This window comes from Eucalyptus grandis, chromosome 4 (assembly GCF_016545825.1).
Source record: "Eucalyptus grandis isolate ANBG69807.140 chromosome 4, ASM1654582v1, whole genome shotgun sequence".
NCBI lineage: Eukaryota > Viridiplantae > Streptophyta > Magnoliopsida > Myrtales > Myrtaceae > Eucalyptus > Eucalyptus grandis.
In genome coordinates this window covers 7,065,661-7,086,547 of record NC_052615.1, presented here as the reverse complement: position 1 = coordinate 7,086,547, position 20,887 = coordinate 7,065,661, and the positions used below count along the sequence as shown (strand labels likewise).

At 38.9% G+C, this 20,887-nt stretch overlaps 1 protein-coding gene across 1 annotated transcript; it reads left to right on the top strand.

The window, feature by feature from the left end:
• The first annotated feature begins 997 nt into the window (after positions 1 to 997).
• On the top strand, positions 998 to 3,269 carry LOC104440821 (WRKY transcription factor 71). The gene is made up of 3 exons (XM_010053801.3): positions 998 to 1,481; positions 1,892 to 2,035; positions 2,391 to 3,269. Exons 1-3 carry the CDS (start codon positions 1,105 to 1,107, stop codon positions 2,782 to 2,784), a joined length of 915 nt encoding a protein of 304 aa, XP_010052103.1. The 5' UTR covers positions 998 to 1,104; the 3' UTR covers positions 2,785 to 3,269.
• The last annotated feature ends 17,618 nt before the right edge of the window (positions 3,270 to 20,887 follow it).

Here is a 20,887-nt window from a genome sequence, read left to right as displayed (position 1 = left end):
TATTTTCTTTCCTTCATGGAAAATTCTCTTACCCCGCGCCCCACATTTCTGAAGAGGGTCACACCCACGTGCCGGGTCACATGTCGGCTCCGGTCAAAATGGCGGTGCCAGTACACTACACGTGTAAGCCTATTATTCCAAAAGGGACAGATACAAAAAAAATAGTGAAGTTTGAATCGCTGACCATCCTCTCTCTCTCTCTCTCAACATCGCTCACCAAAAAGACATCCTCCCTCTTTCTCTCTCTTCCTTTTGGATTTTTCCCTTCAATGACTGCAATCGGTGGTCTTCGCTGACTTCTCTCCCACACCGCCCCACATGGAAATGGCAATTCTCCACTTTCCCACCTTAATGTTTTGTAAGTTGGGTAATCTGACATTGATAATTATATGTATTCTGTAGAGAGGAGGAGAACTAGCAGATATGAGATAGACATGTCTTTTAATACGATCGAGAGATCGATATTGATATATTAAAGGGTCGGTTAATATTAAAGAATTTTCAAACGTGTAGATTCGATATCCAAACATGCAGTGGGTTCCACATGTTCCGAGGAGATTAGTCGACTTTCATAAAAGATCTCGATATTTCTCATTAGAGTAAGATTATAGTTTGTATAGAGTGCCGGATTATCATTTCAATCAACTATCTTCTATATGTGTGTTTATATATAGGTTGTGATAGAGGAAAGGGATATCTATATATATTATATATGGTGTGTATTGTGCAATTAGAGTGGATTAGCTAGGGGCCACTAAAAAATTGGGAAAAGTGGTCAAGGAAAAGAAATCTTGGACAAAGTCCAAGTTAAACAGATGGGAGGGTTTTGTATGGAATGGAGATGTTTCCACATTAGAAACCACTTTTTGGGAAGGTGTTTTGTCAACCTTCTCCGTAAAGTGACAATGTGGAGTCACATTCAAAGCTCGAAAACCCTCCTTCCTCTCTCAATATAAATCACCACCACACGAAAGAGAAGAAACCTAGTAAAAGTCATACACCCCAAACCAAAGATCTACACAGAGACTTCAAGGAACCTCTCTTTCAAAGTTCTCCTCCTCCTCCTCCTCCTCTTATTTTCTTCCTCTCTTTTGCTCCTTCCACATGTCTGATGAGCATAGAAACCCTAGCTATTACTATGACCCTTTCCAGAGCTCCCATTTCTCCTCTGCTTACGGTGATCATCCATACGTGAGCTTCACTGATTGCTTGCAAGGCTCTGGTGATTACAACTCGTTGCCGACGACGGCTTTCGGCTTGTCGCCGTCGACCTCTGAGGTTCTTTCATCGGCCGAGTATGGCCACCAGAAGCAGGAGATAGGAGGGGGTAGCGAGAGTACCAATCACAACCCGGCAACGCCGAACTCTTCGATCTCTTCTTCTTCTACTGAAGCCGGGGGCGAGGAGGATTCGAGCAGAGGAAGGAGATCGGAGACCCAGTTGAAGGAGGGTGAAGATGGAGGAGAGAGCTCTAAGAAACAGTAAGAAGTCTCTCCTCTTTTATCTTCCTGCTCATGCATGTGAAATAAGATGGAGTCAATCTCTGAGTGGAATCTCGAACAACATATGTCCCGATGTAACTATACTTGCATAATTGCCTGCGAATCCTTAACAACAAACTCGTTCAAAACCTTAGTATAGATGGTCTTGTCTACTTATTTTTATTGGGAATGATCTTATTTATGTAAAGAATCAGTAAGTAGGCTTTCCTTGGTCCATGCATACTCGATTGAAGCTGGGGTCATTTACTGGGCCGTGACTCAGAAAACTATGTACTTTTTTTTTGGCTTGATTTAAAGTTGAATTATTTGTCATGTGTAGGGTAATTACATCCAATCACGCAAGTGTTTTGTTTGCAATAACATGTTATATGCTTTTGAGAAAAAAACAGGAGCAAATCAAAGAAGAAGGGAGAGAAAAGAGAGAGAGAGCCACGCTTTGCATTCATGACCAAGAGTGAAGTTGATCATCTTGAAGATGGTTACAGATGGAGAAAATATGGTCAAAAGGCTGTCAAAAATAGCCCTTACCCAAGGTATGTTTGCTCTCTCCCTCTCTCTCCCTCTCTCTCTCTCTCTCTCCCTCTCCCCCCTTTGCTTTTTCTGCTCATTTTTTAGTCCACAACAAGATAACAAATTGGACATGAATACAGACACATTTGGTAGAAGGCAACAACAATTCAACTTTGTCCTTTCAAAGATTTTGTCCTAAACTATGTTCCACTTTTTCTCCCTCAAAGTTCACATTTCACCAACTTAAATTTGACCTCAAGTTGGGACATCAAAGTCAATCATAACCCTCAAATAATTCCAAGAAATCAATCTAACTTCCTAAAAATAATTCTGAAACCTGCATTTTCTTTTTGCGCTTTGGTTTGTCTCCATTTACAGGAGCTACTACAGGTGCACCACACAGAAATGCACTGTGAAGAAGAGAGTGGAGAGGTCATTCCAAGACCCTTCCATAGTGATCACCACCTACGAGGGCCAACACAACCACCCGATCCCGGCGACGCTCCGGGGAAGTGGGGCTGGGATGTTTGCTACATCCATGTTCGCGGCGCCCACTGCAGCAGTCCCGGGCTACAACAACCCTCAAGAGATGATGTTTCAAATGCCTCACATGATGACAACAAACCAAGGTGGTGCAAATTTTGCTTATAACCCTCAAGCTTTGACTTCAACACATCATCACCATCATCATCAGCAATATAACCAAGGCCCACCAGACTATGGACTCCTGCAAGACATTGTTCCTTCCATGTTCTTCAAACAAGAGCCATGATTATATTCCAATTAAGTATCTTCAAAATCCTTCTAGTATATTGTATATATACATTAGTATAGCTACAGCCTATAGCCAGTAATCAATTACTGCTACCTTTTTCTTTTCTTTTTTTATTTCTGACTGGTAACCCTATTTCATTAACTTCATCCTCAATCATATGATCTCACTTTTTTGGGGTACTTTCACAAAGGAAGATCAAGATCACTTAGATTAAGCTATTGGGGTCATTGGTCAGCCTTATGTTTTCCTCTCTCAGTAAGGAAATTTTGCACCAGCTGCTGGATAAGAGAGATGGAGATTAGGTTGGTTAGATTCACATGCAGGGTCTTTTTAAATGTTTTGTCTTGTATTAAGGTTTTTATATTTCTATTAGCTTTAAGAAGAGATTATCGATGATGATGATTGTATGTGACTCATGGAGTCACTCAATATATCTTTGTACTCTCTCTTTCTGGAGCAACCATTTGCACCGATTTTATGGCTATTGGATTATGCGAGTTTAGTTTTATTGTTATTTTCTTGCTATAAATATCTAGCGCATTTTGCTAAGAAAGTAAAAAAATTCAAAAGGTGAGCAATGGCATAACAATTAATCATCTAGAACTTTGTTGAGAAAATGTAGAGTAGTCACTGTCGTTTTGATGTTTTGGTTCATTTTCCGCTTGAAAGTTTTGAACTTCATCAATAAGTCACTGTTTGAAATTTTCAACTGAAGTAGATGAGCTATCCTGCTTTTGTCAAAAAGGTGCTACACTAAAGCTTGCATTGGCCTATACATGAATTATATAATATAATATATACATATATATATACGTATATATATATATATATCATATTAAAGGATGGTGACACAAACTTTGCCATAGAGTCAATCATTTAATCTAGTTGAGATTAGAGAAAACATATTTCAGTTGAGAATGATCACATCACACAAGATTGTAGAAATGAGATTAAACCAAAGTCATTGGCTATTGAAAAACTAATACTTTTATTCGTATAGACACATTTCAACCCGCCTCAGGCTGCACTGGCTATTGAAAAACTAATTACATAGACAAAAGTTCTTAGAATATTACTGTTTTATTTGGATAACACATCGATGGAACATCTGAACATTTAGTATGACTTATATAATGGATGAATGTAAAGTGCTCTTACATGCGCATAAAGTAAGACTCTATCTATACGGGCAGTTAATTTCCAAATTATCAAAGGAATTCAAGGAATTAACATACTAACCCCCCTTAAAAAAACTCTCGTTTTGTCGAGCTCTCTCTACCTTTAATGGCAGTTCTCTTTAAAACCCTCACCTAAATTTCGCTACAGCAAACCCATCAGTATCCTACAGTACTTTCAACCCATACAGTACTCTTGTTTTCTTCGACTTGGCATCTTCCACAGTCTCCCCATGTCTGTTTTGCATGCGTTCTTCTCCTTGGTGCCGGACTTCATAGCTTGAAGGGCGTCTTCTTTTCTGCATTCGGCTTCATCCCTCGTCTCCGGTTGGACTTAGAATCATGTTGCCTCAGCCGATTTTGATGCCGATTGTTACGGGTTAGCTTCATGCATGTCTTCTTTACTTGGCGATGGTCTTGCATGGGATTGCATTGTTGTTCTTCTCCATCCACTGTACTCGTCGCGGCCTATGTCGCTGTTTCTCTGCTTAATTCAATGAGATTATCCGTAAGATGGATTCCGCTACATCTTCACGTCTAACGGCTCTCTGTTCTAGTCTTAGTCATCTCACTACAGAAAAAATTATCGAAGATTGGGATGATACACCACTTGTTGATACGGTCGAGGCATGCCGTTTAACTTTAGTTGCAAAAATTTTGTCCGATCCATCTATTAATCTCCCAGCACTTCAAACTACGCTCTGGAAAGCTTGGCGTATAGATTCTGCAGAAATATCACAGAGTGAGACAGGTTTCTATTTTATAAAGTTTAAGACCCATGAAGATATGCAAAAAGTACTTGATGGTGGACATTGGCTTTTTTCTGGCCACTTGGTTAATGTTAAACAATGGCTTCCGAATACTCCTCTTCACTGTTATGACTTCTCAACCTGTGATTTTTGGGTACAAGTCATTGGCCTACCTCTTGAATGGTCCTCCGAATGTATGCTTCGAAAAGCTGTCCAACACCTTGGTGCGATTAAAGAGGTGAAGATGGATTCAAAGGAAGGATATCACACAAAAACAGGCAGAGTTCGCGTTCAACTCAACGTGAACGCACCTCTTATCACAGGGAAACTTATAAGAATTCAGGGCGTACCTTTTTGGCTGGATTTTCGGTACGAAAGACTATCCCATTTCTGTTTTTCCTGTGGTAGACTTGGACATTACGCTATGTATTGTAAAGATATTCCCTACTCTGAAGATAAACATGAGGGAAGAGAAATGATGGCCTATGGACCATGGCTCCGAGCTGAAGTTAAACTGCATAGTCCTTACTGGAAACTTTTTTATGAATCACCAACCTTGACTGAGCAGACAGAAGAAGTTATTCCTGAAACTCCCCCTACAAGAATTCTAACAGCTCAGTTAATGCCTCCTCCATCTATGACTGTAGATGTTACTTTACAAAGGGAGTCCGAAGATTACCGCAGCAAGTCTACAGTTCCTTCAGTTTCAACTCCTCAACCATTGGTCATGCATAGCACAGTCCTTGTTGCTACTGATCAAAAGCTAAAAGGTGTACAATCCTCACCTATGGATAGCAAAACATCCAGGAAACTAATTAATCCTCGCTCGAAACCCCTTCTTGGATCAACTAAAAAACAAAGAAGATACAATCCATATGAATCTAAGCATATTATCATGGAGGAACCTTCTAACCTGAATTTGCTGGATGCACCTGTTTTCCTCGCAACGGAGACTGCAGATCGGGCTCTGGTGGCTGGCCCTAAATAGCCACCAGTTCACAAATGAAGCTCATCTGTTGGAACTGTCAGGGTTTGGGCAATCTCCTGACAGTTCGAGCCCTACTGGTAATGACAACCGTAGAAAAGCCCGACGTAATACTACTTATGGAGATTAAAAATTCTGCAGTAAAGCTGAAGCAGGTGCAACACATCCTAACCTTTTCTCATTCCTATTTTGTTGATCCAGTGGGTCTGGCGGGCGGCTTAGCAGCATTCTGGAATGATCCCATCTCTTTAAGGGTAATCACAGCTACACAATATTGGTTAGACATGAATTGTGATTTAGGCCAGCATCGACGGACAATTCGTCTTACCTTTCTTCATGCTCCAACTGATTTCCAACAACACCAGGTGGTATGGGATGATCTTCGGCACATTTATTCCCACAATACTTTGCCTTGGCTCTGTGTGGGGGACTTCAACGATGTACTTTACCCTTTGGGAGAAGATTGGTAAACGACCTGCATTGCAACATCGAATGCAATCATTCCGCACTATTTAGATGATTGTGCTTTCACTGAATTAGAAGGTAAATGTTGTAAATTTACCTGGTTGAACAATCGAGATGGCGAGGAGCTGGTCAAAGCAAAGTTGGATCGGATGGTATGTTCGATGAACTGGCGATTTATGTTTCCTGTAGCTGAAGTTCTTGCTCTGCCGCCAGTGGGTTCTGACCATTGCCCCCTGGTGCTTGACACATCACCAATTCGCCCTAAAGTGAGTAGGTCCTTTGTTTTTTAGGCCTTCTGGACTGATGACCCTGAATGTAGCAAACTTATTTCAGAAGTATGGAAATTAGCTGAATCACAATATACTGATTTTACCCGAAATGTCGGTAATGTGACAGTTGCACTTCAAAGATGGAGCCGTCGGAAATTCTCCAATGGGCACCAACATCTACTTACCCTGCAGGACAAATTAAAACATCTCATTAATCAGACTTCTCCTGTTGATAAGAAATAGGTCTTGCTTTTAAAAGATGAAATACGACAAGTCTGGCAAAGGGAGGAACAATATTGGGCCTTACGCTCTCGAATTAAATGGCTCAAATGGGGAGATAAGAATACTCGTTTCTTTCATGCGTCAACTATACAGCGCCGCCAAAGGAACCGTATAACCATTTTACAAGACGAAAATCAGCAGTGGATACGAGACTTACCAGGACTTCAGCTGATGACTCTCTCCTATTTTTCCAGGCTCTATACTTCAGAGGGATCTCGAGACTATCTCCCGCTCCTCGACCAATGCAGGACAGTTGTAACACCGAAGATGAATCATAAGCTAACAGCTGATCTCACCTTTGAGGAGGTTCGCCAGGCTACCTTCCAAATGGCAGCCACCAAAGCTCCGGGCCCAGATGGATTAACAGGTCTGTTTTATCAGGAGCATTGGGAAACAGTTAAATATAGCATGTTTGAATTAGTCCAAAAGTTCATGCTATTTAACGAAATGCCTCCCGGTCTCAATCAAACTATCCTTACCCTCATTCCCAAAATTTCCCAGCCTGAAACATTGGATCAATACCATCCCATAAGTTTATGCAACTTTGCATACAAAGTTATATCCAAAGTGCTTGCTAATCGCCTCAAACCTTTATTGCCTACTCTAATTTCTAAAGAACAATCAGCGTTTGTCCAAGACCGCCAGATCCAAGATAATATCATAATTGTACAAGAAGTCCTTCATCATTTCCGTACGCACCACACTACCAAGACTTTTAGTGCTATTTTGAAAACAAACATGAAAAAAGCCTACGACAGAATTGAATGGGATTTCTTACGAGATTACCTCCTTAAGCTTGGTTTCCATCCAAGATGGGTAGATTGGATTATGTTATGTGTTACTACCTCCTCACTCGGTGTGAAATTCAATGGTGAAATCCTACCCTATTTCTCTCCAACTCGAGGTCTATGACAAGGTGATCCCATTTCCCCTTATCTATTTATCCTTGTAACGGACTGTTTATCACTGTTAATTACTCAAGCTATCAGTTTTGGGCACCTTAAAGGCTTGCGGTTGAATCGATGGTGTCCTACATTATCGCACTTATTTTTTGCTGACGACGCCATATTCTTTTTAGCTGGTACTACTTCAGAATGCCACAATTTAGCAAACATTTTAAACCTTTATTGTGTGGCTACTGGTCAGTTAATTAATCGTAACAAGTCTGGCCTTATCTTTTCCAAGAACTGCCCTATTACTTTACAGCAAAATATGGCTGAAGAGCTTCGGGTTCCTATTCTACAAAGGACTGGAAAGTATCTAGGCCTACCGTCAGATTGGGGCAGGTCAAGGAAAGAAATGTTCTCATGGATTATTGCCCGAGTTAATGCTAAGCTTGAGGGATGAAAGGAGAAGTTCATTTCTAAGGGGGGGAAGGAAATCCTAATCAAATCTGTTATTCAGGCTATTCCTCAGTATGCGATGATGATTTTTCAGTTGCCTATTTCTATTTGTTCATCTATTGAGAAGTGCATAGCGAGATTCTGGTGGCGTACTAATCAGCAGAAGGGAGGGGTATATTGGAAGCGGTGGGATGTTTTGAAAACTCAGAAACTTCAAGGGGGAATGGGATTCCGTGATCTTCTCTCTTTGAACAAGGCACTTTTGGGAAAACAGGCCTGGCGAATGTTAACTGCTCCTGATTCACTATGGGGATCTTTATTTAAAGCCTTGTATTTTCGATCTACTGATTTTTTGTCGACTGTTCGAGGAAATAGGCTGTCCTGGGGATGGCGGAGCATCCTACATGGAAGGGAATCTATTCTACCTAATCTACGCTAGTCGGTTGGGAATGGGGCTTCTATTCGTATTCGGGAGATCGGCTTTGGTTACCTATGGGCCCTATCTACGGACCTATAGCTCAATCAGAACCAGTAAGAGTGGCAGATATCATAGATCAGGATACCCAAACCTGGCAGATACCACTAATTCGGGAATTTTTTGATGCACAAGTGGTTCAAGAAATACTGTCAGTACCTATCAGACCACTATTTTCTGAAGATAGACTTATATGGTCAGCTACAACGACCGGCACATACTCGGTTAAAAGCAACTATTATGCAATGGTAAAATCAGACAGCCAATTACATGCATCACAGGGTTCAACTTCTTACCAGAATAATCAGACTCTCTGGCGGAAACTATGGTCGATGAAGACTCTTCCAAAGATCCGAAGCTTCCTCTGGTCTGTCTGCCAGAATGCCCTTGCAACCCGAGCTAATCTTTTCAACTGTCAAATTGTTCAAGACCCCTTCTGTCCAATTTGCTGCACCTCTGTTCCTGAAACAATTGAACATTTACTTCTTCAGTGTTCATGGACGAATTCCATTTGGTCCCACTCACAGCTAGCTTTATCCTACTCTACAGCGTCCGTTCCCAATGTGGTTCAGTGGCTAATTAACAATGTACTGTTACTTGATTCCTCTCCCGACCTTGCGGTAGTTGCCACCATCTTTTGGCAGATCTGGAAGAAAAGGAACCATTTTATTTTTCGGAATCAACGTCTGAATCCCTCCATGGTAGTGGAATCGGCTCTGGCTCAACTCTCAGCATATCAGTCTTCCACTGCAGGTACCCATCGATCGAGCATCGGATCTGGCCTTGACTCTGTTCCACTCGATCAGCTTTGGCAACCTCCGTCAAAGGGCGTCCTCAGATGTAATATCGACGGGAGTTATCAACAAAACAAGTTAGAAGGATCTATGGCCAGTATTTGTCGTGATGATCAGGGAAAACTTACTGACATTTACTCAAGATGTTTTCCAGCAACTTCACCTTTTGAATCGGAGCTTCAGGCGTTGAATTTGTCTCTCCAACATCTCTATCATCGCGGATTCCACAACATCCCCATCGATCTTCATACAGACTGCCTTCAACTAGTTGAGATCGTGAAGGGTCTTCGTCTGCCGCCATGGGAGCAGAGGCCAGTCATTGACGAAACCCTATTTTGGCTTTCCCAATTTCCTCTCCTCTCTTTGCAACATTGCCGTCGCTCTGCTAACCTAGTGGCCGACCACCAAAGCCAGATTAGCTCATCCGGCCCAAAACTTCAATCTTTCTCTTCCGCCGGACCTACTGGATTTGTTATTTTCGGATGCTTCAGCTGCAGGATGTAATTTTCATCTCTAATCAATATATAAGCGTGTTTTCTGTCAAAAAAAAAATCTATATGGGCAGTTGGCATGCCTCCTAATATTACTTTAGGCTGAAGATGTTTTGATTCGTATACCGGATCTACCACATAAATATCAGGCACTTGATATTGAAATTTATAGAAACTCGACACGAACGTGCTCTTTATACATGTAGATAATGAAATTTGTAAAGATTCTGCCACACATGTTTTGGCCAGAATGTAAGAAAACGATTTCGGGTTAAGGTAATCAAATGAGAACGAGAATCGAGTAGGTATTGTTATCATTTTTGTACTAAATTTACACAGTACGAAGTCTTGAAAGAAGCAGTATTGGCTTTTCATTCAAATTTGAATTTGTATCTTCCATATGAATACTCATTTTACAAGTACAAATGTGCATATTCTAAGCCCCGTTTGTGCCAATTCTCTATTAGTATATGTGACTGAAATCCCATGTAGTAGGTTAAGACTTCTGTTAATTAGGGTTTTGTATGTGTCTATAAATAAATATTGGGAGAGTAATTTCTCATACCAGTACATATCATGGTCACATGCATTTAATGTAAATTTATATAAACTATTGTAACTTGCAATAATGCCAAGGAACAATTTATTGAGAGGCTGCAGAATTGAATAAGGTTATATGTATGTGTTTGAGGGAAAATTGTCTATAAAGTCCTAAACCTATTGTATAATAGTCAATTCAGTCATAAACTTTTTAATTTGATCAAATTTAATTTTAAACCTTTCAATTGCTTTAAATGTAGTCCTTCCAGCCATTGTTGGTCGGAAATTGCTGACTTGGCCACTAACTGTCCAACATAGCACGAACAATGCTAACATGAATGATTTTTACATTTTTTTAATGATTAATTTGATTCATTTCTTTACTTATCTTTCATTTTTCATTGTTTATCTTCCCGGAAAGGCTAGTTGGGGGTTTCCAGGGCCTCGGCGAGGGCCATAACCCTTGCCCCCACTACCAGCCATTGCCGAAGCCCTGGCGATCCCTATCGGCCCTTTTGAGGAGATGAACAGTGAAAAAGAAAAGAAATTTATACAAAAAAAATTCCAGAAAAATTTTAAAAATAAGTATGTCGATGATTTCTAGCAATTTTTTCCCTGAAAAACTACGTTGGCAAATTGTCAAAGAATTTAGGAATAAATTGGTCAAACTGAAAAGTTTTAGGACTGAATTGATTAATGTATAATAGTTTTAGAACTATTTGGACAATTATGCCATAGAATATCGCATATTAGTGTAGAGAGGGGGGGAATTGATCTTGTTAACTAATTACATTGATGATCCATTATACAAATTAACTATACCACATCGTATGCGTGACTTCTGAGGTAATGAATGATCTATGTGAGACTCATGCATAGCTCATCATTCTCATATTTTCTGATCAAGTCAAGAGGACAAGGTCAGCGTGAATACATTTATTGTACTATTGACCAAAGTAGGTACCTAGGAAACATCACGAAATTAAAAATGAATATGACCTCCTCTCGTTACGGAATTTAAGGTTTGTTAATCTTGTATTAAGTCAAGATGACTAGACATAAGCCAAGTCGTTGCCATAGTTATGCAAATTTTTCTTATCTACTTCTGTGAAATCTCAATTTTGCCCCCCAAGAAAAGTAACTCAACCTGGAAAGAATTAACATGATCCAACTTTCAAAGTTGGCATGAATATTGTTGGAAGTATGGCTTGAGTTTGAGCTCGTAAAGGAAATCCAATCCGGATAGGTTTCTTAGTTCGAGTAGGTTTATCTAAAATGATTTTTTTACTTTGATTGTAAGATTTTATGGAACAACAACCAACTGTTATGAAAACAAAAGTTATGTATTTTAATACTCTTACTTACATTTAGGCTAGACATTGGCGTGGTACTAAACATGAAATGAGGAGGCAAATAAGGGATTTGAAAAGATTTGAACTTAAGACCTTTTACTTTAGTAGGATGTGAAATTTGGTGGGACCAAATCTTTTTTATATAAGAAATGGCCTAATATTTAAAAGCTTAAATTTTTAGATGAATATGAAATTTAATATAAGTCTTGCTTTTTCTGCTTCTTCCTTGGCTAATACACAGGACATCACAATGTTTTGATCATATTGTCCCTCGTGGGACCCATTTTTAGCAGATTATACCCCGACCATCATTCAAGTTAAATGGGGCTCATTTTGACCTCATTCTCTCTCTTTCTTATGTGTCATCCTCTTCTTCCTCGTTGCCTTCTCTGCCTACGTCCTTCATTGCACTCCTGACCTTGAAGTTTCTATAGCTTGCTCTGCCGCCTCACCGACCCCTGTGGCCTCGACCTGCAATGTCATTCACTTCTAGATCTTGAAACTTTCATCCTTACTTGGTCTGCAATTTCCGCATTAGCTCTAGTCACACTAATCCCGAATCTCAGACGCGTGAGGATGCTTGACAAGAGCTTGGGAGTAGGGGTAGCAAATGGGTGGGTGGGGTCGGGTATGAGTTTGGTTGAAAATGGATCGACCCATATTTGACCCATTTAACCCGTTTTGACCCATATTCTTGTAGTGTAAATCTAATGACCCATATCTGACCCGACCCATATCCGACCGACCCGTATTATTTAAATATTTTTATGCTATACAAATTTAATGGAAAATTTTAATAATTTTTTTTAAAATATTTAAAAAAATCGAATTTTTAATTTTTTAAATATATTTTTAAAAAATATTTTTAAATAATTTTTATTTTAAAAATATAATAAAATTTATTTTAAAAATTTTATTTTAATTATTTTTATTTTACAAATATAATTTTTAATTTTTATTTTAAAAATATAATTTTTTATTTTTTAAAATATCATTTTCAATTTTTAATAATAATTATTATTATTATTTTATTTTTCTTCTTCTTCGGCCGGCCGCCGGCCATGACGACGACCGACAACCGGCCATAGGCGAGATCAAGCTAGCTAACATCAAGCGGGGCTCGATCTCACCGATTCGGCGAGGCCAAGGCCCCCGCCCAACGATGGTGAGCTCAAGCCTCGCCAAATCTAGCGAGTCTTGAGCCTCGCCGGTCGTCAGCGAGGTCGAGCCATGCCGGATCTGGCGAGGCCGAGCCATGCCGGATTTGGCGAGGCTCGAGCTCGCCGACATCGGGTGGGGCTCGATCTCGCCGATCTAGCGAGCTCGAGCCTCGCCCGATCGTCGGCGAGGCCGAGCCATGCCAAATTTGGCGAGACTCGAGCTCGCTGGTGTCGGGCGAGGCTTGATCTCGCCAAATCTGGTGAGGTCGAGGCCCTGCCCGACGCCGGTGAGCTCGAGCCTCGCTAGTCGTCGACGAGGTCAAGCCTCGCCGGTGTCGGCGAGGCCTCGGCCTCGCTGGATCTTAAAATGAACTTAAAATGGGTCGAATGTGGGTTATGGCTCATTACAACTTCATAACCCACATTCAACCCATTTGCCACCTCTACTTGGGAGTTTGCCGAAGCTACCAGATCTGGCTGGAGGTGTGGCATGAGTGACCCTCCTATGATCGTCATCATCCTTTGCGGAACCGCTAGTGCAGGCAAGTTTGGCATGTCGGAGCGGGACTTTAACGACCAACCGCGACCACTTTTACTCATGGAAGCACATGGAGCCCCATCTCATCCTCAAGGAGGTCCTCATCGAGTGCGCTTTGTTGTTGGCTCCGTCCGAGTCTATTCAGTCACGTCAAATAGCTACAAGACATTCGATATATGGAAGATCCTTGTCAAGGAAAGCAAAGACGAGAAACGGGACCTAAGCAAAGCTAAACAGTCTCAGCCCGAGGATATCCGAGTAGGACGAGTAGAGAGTTGAGTGGCTGAGGAACACCTAAATTATTCCAACATCATCAGGCCTAATAAGCGTTAGTGTTTTGCTCGTCATAGGTTCATCTGTAAAGTTGTGTGAGGAACCCCACAATGATCAATGTTTGTTAAAATTGATTAAGAATAAGATGGATTAATGTAGGTTGCATGTATTGAGATATTTCACAATAGGGCACTCTTAGATGCGAAGAGTGCTATGTTTCAGGCTAAATTGCCCTTGATTAGGAAACCATTGTGGTCACATCAGGAGATTGAGTTCTTGTGGTGGATGGACGGTGATGCTATGTTCACTGCTATGGCGTTTGAGGTTCCGTGGGAGAGTTATAGAACTCTAACATTGCCATGCATGGTTAGGATGAGAAGGTGTATGGTTAGAAGAACTGAATTGGGTTGAATATTGTTAGCTTCTTGTTTAGAAATTGTCAGTGGTCACTAGACATTCTTACTTCTTGTTGCTCTCCTCGATGAAGTTCTGAGCCATCCCCACCAAGCAAACCGAGCTCGGCTCGAACTCAACCACTCCACCCCGCCTCTTCCATCCTTGCCATATTAAGGAGGATTTTCACCGCCAGTTGCCTTATCCAATAGTGAAATTTTCGAGATGCCTAGCAACTGTCGATGAAACAAGCGAAAAAAGAGAATAGAGAGATAAGAAGAAAAAGAAAGAATCAAATAAAAAGTGGGCCACAAATTGGGCTCCACATTTAATTGGAATCATAGCCTGAAAGGAGGATCCTTGGGTGACAATACAGTCAAAACACCATAAAAGAGAGAGTATTAGCTTGAGAATGAGTAAGAAAAGCGTGACCCTAATTTTATTGGTCCGTGCTCAAAAGTATGATTTCTTTTTTCGTAACAGTAAAATTCAATAAGTGAAATAGAATGACAAAAATTACTAATATCTTTAATTGAGAAAATTGCTAAAAAAGAATTTAAGTTCGAACCTATCAACATATCTAATTGACATGACATGATTTCCAAACTTAATTTTTCTCAGTCAAAATGATCTTTCCTTTGAATGTTCCACCAAGGTCAATTTCTTCAGTACATCCTCTTCTTCCGGTTCTGTAGAGGGCGGATGCTTCCACATCATCATCAGTTGACTCCCATTTCGATACGCTCGAAGTTTGTTCTTTCCAGACTTCTTCTTTCTTTTTGAGCTCGTGTTTGTTCTACAAGTAGCAACTTCTTGAGGGGCATATTTTCAATTAAAGAAAAAAGCAGGAGAACATACTGAAGGGAAAAAAAAATGAAACATCAAGCAGGCTCGGCAAAAGTATAGACGTAGCTAGCTGTTGATACTAAATTCATTTTTCACAAACTCATTTTTTTTTTTACCCAAGAATCCCGTACAGTCTGCAGCCGGCGAGTAAATCTAGGGAGACACGTAAGCGAGAGGACCCACCATCCCCGGCGTCCCACTTAAGACCCCAAACAACCGTGAGCGGATATTCTAAATTGTTGATATCCGGAATATATATAATTTTCGTTTTTCCCCATTTTTAGGCCTATAAAGAAGTAATAATCTTTGAAACGACAAAACCACGATTGTATAAGCCCGCTGCCTGCAGGGTTAGGGAATCGGCTGAGCCCAACAAGCCTCTTACTAGGCCTTGCGTTACTGGTATGGGCCAGTTCGTTCTGGCTGAGCCTGAGATGAAATTCAACTTTTGGCCCGCAAATTAATGCAATTCCAATTTGCTGACCCTTAAAATGTCCAAAAACATGTTTTGGAGCCCCAAATATCATTGCTAATCAGATGAGTACGGCAACTTGATCCTCATCGTCAATTCTATTTCTCACGGCGATTAGAGTTGCAAAAGCCGCCGCGACACGGTGCTACTAGAGGGAGAGAGGCAACGACTGTCCCGGCCAAGGGTGCCTTCGCCACCAGCATGCCATACCGGAGACAGTGATGCTAAAATTACAATTGTTGTCCGACATGAAAGGAGACATGTCCGAGGTCAAGTATCTCTCATTTGATCTCTCTCTCGTTCTCTCAATTTAACATGCGAATTGCTACGCGACAGTTGGAAAGTGGTGACGGTAACCTCTTTGTCTTAACATGCTGATTGCTACGCTAATGGTTGAAAAATGTTAATGGCAGTTGATGACGAAGGGACTTTTTGCGCAATAAAAAAGAGAGTTGGTGGCATAAGAAAGTCGGGGGACCAAATTATATGGAAGGGAATTGTGAGTACAAACCATGAATGCAAACCTGTTTATGTTATTGTAACATCAAAAATGACTGTTAAGTGCATTTTGTACAATGATGATAAGACAAGACCCTGAAACATGCGAAACGTACATTTCCCCATTTTTCTTCCTTCGCTTGTCGCATCTGTAGATTTCAATATATATATATATATATAGTCGCAAAAAATTAAAGAACAAAAGAAATGCAGCTTCCTAAAAACTTTTGCGGAGACACGTACAATGTTAATTTTGTCATACCAATCCTCAAGTTAGCCTAGTTAATTGGGGTATTAAGGGTGTGCATGACAAAATTTCTGGAACAAAAATTGATTTTTGGTCAGAAATTGATTTTTCAATTTCTAAAAAGTTAAAAATTTTAGTTTTTGATTTTTTTTTCAAATCAATTTATGGAATATAAATCTGTTCTAGAAATAGAAAAATCAAATTGCGTTAAACTGTTTGCCCAAACCAAACTTCTAATATAGAAACAAAGAAATAAAGAAGTAGAAATTTTATCATGTACAGCCTAAGAGTTACCGAGAAAGAAGGTCACTCATTATAATTCTGATAACTGCGTGCAAACTTCAACAAGTTAGAGTCATTTACACGGGCCAAAGACTGAGACTTAATTGGTTAATAAGGATTATAGAGTGTTTCTCGGACCTCAAGGTAGTCAAGTCTCTACGTTCGTGTCCCTGAATTATCCTTGATTGAGCTTGATAAAACTTAATTGAAATTCTTTTAGGATAGAGGTTGGTCTATGTCGAGATGCTTGATGATCTCCAAATTACATATTTTAATGTTTTTCAAATAAAAAATTTGGATTCCCCAATAAGTGCATAGTACCATGGTAAAAAATTGGGGAAAAAATATCTAATGAGTCATAAACATATTGTACGAATGTCAATTCAGTTCTAAATTTTTCAAATTTGCCAATTTAGTGAAAAATATTTGTGTGAAATTTCAATGTACTCATTTCCGTTGATTCTCACTTGAAAATCGCTAACATGGTGATGTGCCACGTAGGAGGACCAATATATTTAAGACTAATCGGTTAATTTTCTCTAATATTTGCTATTATTCACTATCAATGCACAGCTGAAGGGGACACATAAAGAAATAGTGGTCACACTATCGATTCTAAAGTCCACACAAGTCATTTTACATTAATTATCGTTCACGTTACATGAGCTGTTCATAAGATCTCTTTAATGGCAATTTAACAGGATGGTTTCTTCAGTAGCACTTCATCTCGTGATTAGGTGGGAGGGAACCGGAATTGAGTGTGATGTACTAAACTTTTGCTTATTGTACCAAGCAAGGTTTCTTTGACTAATGGACTTGACCTTTGTATCTTTCTTGACGACCAATTCAAATTCAAGGCTCAATTTATTTTTCACACCACTCGACATGCCAATGACTGCATTTTAGAGCGGTTGGGCTACATTCATTTCTCATATTTGTGGTTAGGGGCTCCTTATCACATCAAATTCCGAGCTAAGGTTGTCATCGATCCTAAAACTATTTTATTTGGGTGCAAACATGACTAATTATCAGAATAGGGATTACGGTGCGTATTCAATATGTTATGAAGTTGGGAGATTCTGGCCCCGCTAGCCCTTTCGATTTTTATAATGTGGTCTCTAGATGATTTATTTATTTATTTATTTAGTCAAGTTAGTCATCTGTTAAAGGTACAAAAATGCTGATGTGAATCGTCACATCAGTGCCACGTTAGCTGTGGCTGGACAAACAGGTGATGACATGGATTCTTTTTATGCTTAGTGGACCAAATTATTAAAAACTTGAAAAATATCCTCAAACCATAGTGAGAGATAGACAACTTGGGAAGCCAACCTCTAATGACCCAATTGCCTCAGCCAAGGATGATAGGGCTTGCCAATCTTTAAGGTCATGCGACCCCGGTGACCCTATCCTAATCGTTACCACAACACCATGGCTGCCATAGCAATCGAAAGTTTTTCTTCTTTGTTAATTTTCCTTTCTCAATACTTTATGTATTTATTTTATTTATTAAATTTTCAAAATATGTTAGTTTGTTTTTTTTTTTTTCTTTTAGCTTTTGAAAGACATGTCGGATAAGACGTCAACAAATAACAACTTGACAACATTTCCATTAGTTTTTTTTTTTTTTTTAATGGTGACCTATTTTAATGAGAAATTATATAGTTTAGAGATCACATTGGCAAAAACAAAAGGATGATATAAAACAAACTGAAAGCCATAGGGATTAGTAGTGCCAATACTCAAATTATTGGAAAAAAAAATGTGTCATGAAATTAACCTTAATACACCGACATGAAGGGCTAATCAAAAAGGGGAAAATGCTTCAAGAAGTTTTGTATATAGTCAAGATATTCTACCAATGGTATATATCTCAATTAGAATTACCTTTAAATTCTAGATAGAGATAGATTTTTGGCATTTGAGGTAGAAAGATGGGTCACTGACATTGGTCAAATATTTGACTTTTGAACGAGTTCACTTCTCATGTTTATGAAGGATTTTCTTGGCCAATGTTGATGTAGGATGTGACCATAGATGTCTGTGGCCCGTCAAGCATCTAACATTGAAGACAACGCTATTAATTGCTGGTTGGAGCATCATATCATGATGGTTTGAAAACAACTCATGATATTTAATACTTCATGATTCTGCATCATCAGTGATTTTTTTTTTGGGTATTTGTACTTGAGAGAGCGATGTTCTAGAACTCAAAAATCACAACTTTTATCGATTTGAGTTCACCAATACTAACTCTCTTGGATTGACGGGATTAGTTGGCAGTCAGGAGATATTCAGATTAGGATATGGAGGTAAATCTTGCCTGATGTCTGTAAGTTGTTCTGGATTATGGTCACTTGTATAGGTCAAAATGATTTGATCATTTCATGAGGCTCGTGAGTTATTTTACAGGCTACACTGGTGCCTGCTGGACTATAGAAAAACAAGAGTTTGTTGATATTTGACCTGTGATATTCCAAATTGCATTGCTTAGTTGCTTTTTAGTACCATCTATGTCGTACACTATTTTTTAAAGAGCAATCTTTTCACATGAACCAATATCATAACCTTGAAAAAGAAGAGAATTGTTAAAAAGAAGAGCATTGCTTAGTTCCTGATATTATATATTTAAAAGTTCAGGCTTAGGTAAAATGTACTATTCAATAACAAGAATAAGAAGAATTGTTAAACTATGAGCAGATGAACTATCGTCTTCACAACCAACTTTGTTAGAGAAATTCAACTCAAAAAATTCATATGACATTTGGTTTGGTTTTAAAAAGATAGTAAATGCGCATGCATGTTGTGTGTACATAAGATATTGACATTGGAAAGAAATATTTCATTAAATACTAAAGGTGAGAATGGATGTCGCACGTAAATTGTCAACCGGACTGAACCAATCCTAAAAATTGGTCCAATTCTCAATTCCAAGACTTATCAATATAGTTTCCGATTTTAATTTTTTTTTAAATCGGTACTATGCAGTCCACTTTCAGAGTAGGAATCAAACCGAACTAGGAATCGTAATCAAATAACCAGATTGGGAGCTAGAGAATCGAACTAGGAATCGGAGTACCAAATCCAACCGGATTGACATAACCCTAAAACTACTAGTATTTATGGATCATTGCAGCAATTTTCATACTTTCATAGTATCAAACTTTTAGAATTAGGAATGTCACATCATTACTATTCTTATTCAATGTGTTCTTCCATAACTATAATTAGTTTTTAACTTACTCTAATGCAGGTGGAAGAAATATATCTATTAGAATCCATTTACAACGTATATGTTTATTCATTGCAGGAGAAATCCAATATAAAAACCTCAAATTAACTCATCACTACTCTTTTACTCATGTTTCTAGTTTACTCTTGAATCAATCCCTTCAGTTTACTTTACATGATAACGTAATACGATTTCTGTTGCTAGTTATGATAGATTACTTTAATTATAAATGGTTTTTTGGGATGGGGAGTCTTATTGATGAAATTCTATAAATATGAAAGGAAATTTTTGTTGTTGCTTGACTAAAAGTGAACCAAAAAATCAAACACAAAAAGTAATTGGTCAGTTCCGGAATGGACCTTGGAATTGCATGTTTGGTTTTAAGGTTAGTTTTAGAGTATACATGGTAATTCCCATGTTCCAAAATTGGGAGGCGGTCTCAATAGAGTATATTCCAAATGTCGGGTGGAATTTGTATCTATTTTGAAATAATTCATTCTTACTAAATACATATTTAGATAGAGAGAGGAATATTGCGATGAAGTTGTGTATATAGATTTGGAAAGATAGAACGATTTTCAAGATTTGCATCTTCTTACGAAAATTGTTGTAGACAGGAAAAGATTGAACCATAGGAGAGACAAATCATTACTATTAACTAACGGATTTGCCCATGGATCCAATATTAATGAAATGAATAGTTACAGATATAAGAGGAAGGAGAAAATAATAGTTTAAATCTCTTAGAAGGAGGAGGTCCTAGTTTCCTTTTATAATAGCACACATATCATGTGTTTTTAAGAATGAAAAAATTTGCATTATTTTGGTAATTATAAAGAACCGTTAATTTGGCAAAGGAAAGCTAAGCTAACCCTAATTTTCAGTCAAAAGATTTCATCAGTTTCCCCATAAATGAACGAACACTCGATATAATTGAATTTGGAAGCATCGCCATAGAAGGTAGATGCACCTACGCTAATTTAATTACGCGAACGCCAACGTACGAAAGATTCTCTTAGCAAGTGTCAAACATGTAAATGAATGAATTCATCATGTCCTTTTCGGTATGTACACATACAAAAATCAATATCTATTCAATCATTATAACACGAATAAAAGGTCAATTTGCACGAAATTTTCAATCGCGTAAGCGATCCGGCCACCTCTTAAAAAATAGATCCACGAGGGAATAAAAAATTTCCATATTAATTACTAATTAATAACAATCATAGCGTCCTT